This window comes from Kryptolebias marmoratus, linkage group LG2, assembly GCF_001649575.2.
Source record: "Kryptolebias marmoratus isolate JLee-2015 linkage group LG2, ASM164957v2, whole genome shotgun sequence".
Classification (NCBI taxonomy): domain Eukaryota; kingdom Metazoa; phylum Chordata; class Actinopteri; order Cyprinodontiformes; family Rivulidae; genus Kryptolebias; species Kryptolebias marmoratus.
This window is the reverse complement of record NC_051431.1, coordinates 232,591-238,218: the sequence shown is the minus strand read 5'-3', so window position 1 is coordinate 238,218 and position 5,628 is coordinate 232,591. Positions and strand designations below refer to the sequence as shown.

At 46.7% G+C, this 5,628-nt stretch overlaps 3 protein-coding genes across 7 annotated transcripts in view; all 3 read left to right on the top strand.

Moving 5' to 3' along the window:
* Window positions 1-5,628, top strand: part of LOC108228770 (zinc finger protein 708-like) — a 17,442-nt gene that overhangs the window by 1,987 nt on the left and 9,827 nt on the right. The window lies entirely within an intron of this gene.
* Window positions 142-2,894, top strand: LOC108229582 (kunitz-type protease inhibitor 2-like). Its single transcript, XM_017405255.3, has 7 exons — window positions 142-302; window positions 536-697; window positions 798-845; window positions 922-1,089; window positions 1,166-1,210; window positions 1,691-1,796; window positions 1,910-2,894. The coding sequence occupies exons 1-7, from the start codon at window positions 266-268 to the stop codon at window positions 2,001-2,003; spliced, it is 660 nt and encodes a 219-aa protein (XP_017260744.1). The 5' UTR covers window positions 142-265; the 3' UTR covers window positions 2,004-2,894.
* The window catches only part of atg16l1 (ATG16 autophagy related 16-like 1 (S. cerevisiae)), a 48,914-nt gene continuing 48,084 nt past the window's right edge, over window positions 4,799-5,628 (top strand). For 2 of the 4 annotated variants that reach the window (XM_037979864.1, XM_037979861.1), the window contains exon 1: window positions 4,799-4,973. The gene's annotated coding sequence lies outside the window, so the exon portion shown is untranslated. The remainder of the gene's footprint in view (window positions 4,974-5,628) is intronic. The other 2 variants (XM_037979860.1, XM_037979857.1) reach the window with 1 other exon arrangement.

The following is a 5,628-nucleotide window of genomic DNA, read 5'->3' as shown; positions in this document are numbered from 1 at the left end:
AACAGGACCGGGTTTAGAGCTCCAACAGGACTGGGTTTAGAGCTCCTAACGGGACCGGGTGTGTCCTCAGTAGACCGGGGATAGAACTGGACTCTGGTAACGCCCCCCGGGGTTACGGCTGGGGGGTTTGGATGGGGTCAGATGAAAGGTAACTACTGATGTTTCTAACAATAACTGATTAATATCTGTGTGTTCGTGTTCAGGTTCAGTTCTTCCTGACGAGTCCACATCTGCCCCCCCTCAGCCAGCTGTCAAAGCTCCTCGAATGGCTCCAGCAGAGTCTTCCCCCGAGTTCACGGCCGGTAAGATCTCTGATCAGGGCTCCGTACGGTGGCTGCTGGGAGGTAGTTTTTAAGACATCTTTGGCGGTTCTGGGTGTTTTGTGGGTCTTGCCCTGTTCTTCTACTTGTCTCCAACACTCCTGATGTACCTCTCAGCCCGGCCCTTCTTCTTGATGACGGACTCTTTTGAGACATGTAGAACCAGGTGAGCCGGACAGGTGAATTGTGTGACCTGTGTGATACTGTCCAATCAGAGCAATGCGAGGCGGAGCCTCAGGTCGGACCCTGCAGAGCAGCAATGAAGCGCTGGTACTTCAACAAGGAGACAGGAAGCTGTCAGACCTTCACCTACGGAGGCTGCAGAGGAAACAAGAACAACTACGAGAACGAGGACAACTGCAAGACTACCTGTGCAGGTGAGACAGGAGTCCCAGCTGTGTCCATGTCTGGCTGCAGGTGAGACAGGAGTCCCAGCTGTGTCCATCTCTAAATACAGGTCTTGTTTGTCTCCTCCAGGGGTCAAGGTTCTGCCGTCCTCTAAAAAAGCTCCAGCTGCGGACCAAGGTGAGATGGACGTCATGAAGGAGAGATCATTTGTTTGCCAGGTGCATTGTGGGTAATTGTTGTGTGTCTGCGTCAGAACTCTGCGGGTTGAGCCCTGAGCCGGGTCGCTGCCGCGCCGCCTTCCCCAAGTTCTACTATGACCCAAGCTCCGCCTCCTGCCAGAGTTTCCTGTACGGCGGTTGTGGTGGAAACGCCAACAACTTTGACTCTGTGGAGGAGTGCATGAGCCGCTGCAGTGGACAAGGTAAGGACCGGTACCGGTCCGAGGCTCACACCTGGTACACCTGTCTGCCTCTGTCTCACCTGTTCTTGTCCTGCAGGTCAGGTGAATAGACACGGTGAAACTCGAAGCCACTGGACTGCAGGTGAGTGTCTCCTCCGGTCATTAAATATTTCTGTCCTCTGGTCCAACTTCCTGACCCAAAGTTCTGCTTCTACTTGGTCCAAATAAAACGGAGTAAAAACAGAAATACTTCAACACTGGCGACATAAACTTTAGGGGGCGTGGCTTATTATTTACCAATAAAAACAACCTTCCTATCTGGTCTTTTCACAATAAGAGCTGCTGTCATTTCTTCATCTTCTCTGTTTTCCTCCCTACTTCCTCTTTTCTAAAGAATAAGATTGTGTCTTCTAAGTTTTAGAAGTTGCTTCCTCTGTAGACTTTTCACAATAAGAGCTGCTGTCGGACCTCAGCAGCTTTTTTCATCTTTTATCGGGACTGTGGGTGCGTCTTCTGACTTTAGGGGCGGGGCTTATACTTTACCGAGATAAACAAGCTTCCTGTGTAGTCTTTTCAGAATAAGAGCTGCTGTTAGATCTTCATGCTCTCTCATTTCCTGCAGCCTTCTTCCTCTTCGTCACTCTGGCCGTCATGTCTGTTATGCTGCTGGCAACACTCATCATCTTCACGTTGAGGCGCCACCGCCTGTCCCGCCGTTCCTCTGTCAGGTAATGATGTGATGTCAGCGGCGCGCGGGTCACATGACGACCTGCTGGTGAGCCTGAGCACACCTGTCCAGGTGAACGCGTGTCTCTGAAACCCCTGTCTTCCTGTCTCACAGTGATAAGCAGGAGCTGCTCCCAGAAACAGATGACCTGTCCTCTCTGGACTCCATGACCGTCCATGAGACCCCCAAACCAGAACCGAAGGTCTGATGGGGCTCAAAGATCCAACCCGGGTCCATCTCAGAACTGATCCTTTTCAAACGTTTCTTCCTGGATAAAATGATTTTATTTTTAGCAGCATCAGAACGCTGCAGGATCTGTCTCTGATCACTTATTGATCAGTTTGACCAACAGCAGGTCAAAGGTCAACCTGAATCTGGGTCCACTTTCAGCCCAAATCAATAAACAATAAAATCCAGAGTTTGTAATTTTTTTTTCCTGCTTCCTGAATCAATCAGGTTCTGATTTCCTGCTCAAAGTGGAGTCATTATTGATTGGTGATCAGCTGACAGATCTGATCTTAGTGGTTTATTGATAAATTAAGATGTTTCTGTTCTTTAAATTAGATAAATGGAGTTGCTTTGATCAGTCATCCACCAGACTTTATATTGATCACTTATAGACATTAGTTTAAGGGTTAAGGTCGATCAATAATCATTGTGTGTATCGATCGATCAGAAGCTTTCAGCCTTCAGGTGAAACCAGTCAAAGTTTTCCCCTGAGCCTCTGGCTCCCCCTGCAGGCTGAAGTGTGAACAACACCAATCACTTTTATTGATTATTAATGGGGATTTTTTAAACTGTTTTTATTTGATGTTTGTTTAAAATAAACTTTTATTTACCCTGAAAGGTCTTTTACTGTGATCAATAGTTTTCTGATCAGATTTTGGGATAGTCAATACTTGTGAACAGGTGGAACTCTTGGGAAGTTCTTTTATTTATTTTACTTTGAAATGTAAACATTTGGACCTTCGGTTTATTGATCAGTTTGATTGTATCAATTCACACAAAATATTCTGTTCATCTATATTCTTTTCAATAGATTGATTGATTTTTAATGAGCTGATCACTTTTCTCTGAAACAATAAACGAATAAATGATAGTTTTGACCCAGATTTTTCATTTACATCCTTAAAATATAATCAAGACCGTTTCTGATCTGTGCATTAAACTCTGAATTAAATTCTTGAATGAATCTTAATTTTCCCAGATGCTGAGGTGGAAACTGTTACGTGTTTTTGTTTCACAGCAATCAGAAAATATTTGGATTGTTTTTAAAGAAAAATCATTAAAGTTGTTTTTTAAACTCGTTTTATATTCGGTTCTTTTTAAAGTTCAACTGTGTGGAAACAAACGGTCTGTTTGTCGAGACGTTCGGAGACGAAACAAACTTTAAACTAAAATCAGTGTGGAGTCCAGAGTTTGTTTCTAATAATGGTTCAACCTGAGCTAAATGATAAATAATCACTAACGATGCAGGAAGTTTACCTGCTGCTTCGTTCCGGGTTGAGGGGAGCTGGTGCTGGAAACATTTAAAGACGGGAAAATGAAGAAACTCAGTTTGGATCAAGAGGAGGAGGAGGAACTTTAAATCTGCTTCTGTTTCATCAGAGCAGAAGAACCGAGTCCGTTTACTCACCCTGTCCAGGTTCTGACCCGTTTTCAGCTCCTCTATTCATCCTGTCCAGGTGGATCAGGGAGGAGGGGTCAAGGGTCAAAAAGGAGGAGTCAGTGATCAGGGAGGCATAACCGGTGTTTAGGGAGGAGGGGCTATGGGTCAGGAGGAGAACCCAAAGGGTCAGAGGGGAGGAAGGCCTGGGGAAAGGACCATGGTCATAGGGGAGGAGCCAAGGGTCAGAGAGGAGGAGCCAGTGACCAAAATCTAGGAAAGAAGCTTTGGGTCAGGGAGGAGGAGCAAAAGGCCAGTGAGGGAGGCCAGCTGTATGGAGTGGGAGGAGCCAAACGTTTTGGTGGAGAAGACAATGGTAAGGGAGGAGCCAATGGTTGGTGAGGCAGGGCCGGTATGTGAAGACTTACACTAGAGAGGAGGAGTCACGTGTCAGGGAGGAGGAGCCAAAGGTCAAGGAGGAAGTTGAATGAGGAATGTTGTATTCAGTGATGTAGACGTCACTGGTTGAATTTACAAGCAACCAGGAAAAACAGAACTGGGTGTGTGAACCATTCACTAAAATTCTAATAAATAAACCACATTGTTAACTGTTGACTCCAACAGATGCCTGTTGTGCAATGCGTCGCACTCAGAATATCTACTGAGGATCAGTCTTAACCAGTATTTACTGCAGTTAGTATTTTAGTTCAACATCTGTAAAACGAACTCAGTTTAGTCATTTATGGGATTTCTAAGGTCAGGTAGTTCTGGCAGCCATTTTGTTTTTTCTTTGGCTTCAACAGTTTTCAATGTGTTTTGAATGATAACTCTCTGAGAGTTTCATTAAAGTGTGCCTAAACAAACAAACACACAGACAAAATGGTGCTAATATTGGAGTCTTTGGCAAAGGAGTACTCATGTTATGCCCAAACAAAACATGAAGATGGGACTCAGATGGCTTTTTGTGTTTGTTTGAGTTACCCTCCATCAACCAAACTGACAGGTAACACAGGGCGATGACCCACAGACAGTGGGGTTTCGGTATGGGTCCATTTTTAAGGGTCGCATACAGAAATGTGAAATGTGCCAGGTCCCCTGTGAAAAAGAGACTGTAGATCTAAACAAGGTTTTCATCTGGTTAAATAAAGGTTATAAATGAAATGTTGCATCAGAGACATGAAACAAATTATTTGAAATTTAATGGCTCAAAACTTTAACAAAAATCACACACATCAGGTGAGTTTAATCATGTTTGTATTTTATACGTTTTGAGTTCTTCTTTCTTTGATGCTGTGATCCCCGCGGTGGCCACAGGGGGCGCCAATGAACAGATTTTCAACAGCAAAAACAAAACACAAAGCAGTGGCAGCAGTCTTGATGACGTCACTGCGCCGCTTCCTCCCGGAAGCGTTAGTCAGAGCCAAAATGGCGCAGAGCGGACAGCAGAAGCAGCTGGTTTCGGTTCGGGACGCAGACGGAACCGTTCCCCGTCCAGAACCGTGAGGGACGGCAGTTCGGTAACCGGAGACAAACGGAGGAGGACAGTCAACCGCCGGGGCGCGCGCGGGCTCTGTGAGTGACGTCACTGATCGTTTTAGGAGGCGCGGAGCTCCGCAGCTAACATGCTAATGCTAACGTGTTGAGTCACTGCGATTTACCGGTAATTTACCGGCAGCTGAGCTGTGAAGAAGACGACCCGGTTTATGTTAGCTCAGTGTGTTAGCAGTTGATGCTAACTGCAGAAGTGACATAATGGTTCTGGTTCAGATCTGCTTGCAGTGCAGTTCTGAAGACAGGTGAGCTTCACCTGAGTGATCACGTGTTTGTTTCATCAACCGCTGTAAATATTTGTGTTCATTGTTTTCAATTAGCGCAGCATCACGTGGTCTCTGGGCTTCCGTAGTTCACAAACAGTCACTGGATTCCTGTTCTGCAGGAACCGGGTCTTTTTCTGGGCTCCACCTGTTCCAACGCAGGAACCGAGGGCCACAAACAGTCCAGGTTCCCCCAAACAGAGTCCAGGGTCCCCCCAGCAGAGTCCAGGGTCCCCCAAACAGAGTCCAGGGTCCCCCCAGCAGAGTCCGGTCTCCCCCCAGCAAAGTCCAGGGTCCCCCCAGCAGAGTCCAGGGTCCCCCCAGCAGAGTCCGGTCTCTCCCCAGCAGAGTCCGGTCTCCCCCCAGCAGTCCAGGGTTCCCCCAGCAGTGTCCAGGGTCCCCCCAGCAGAGTC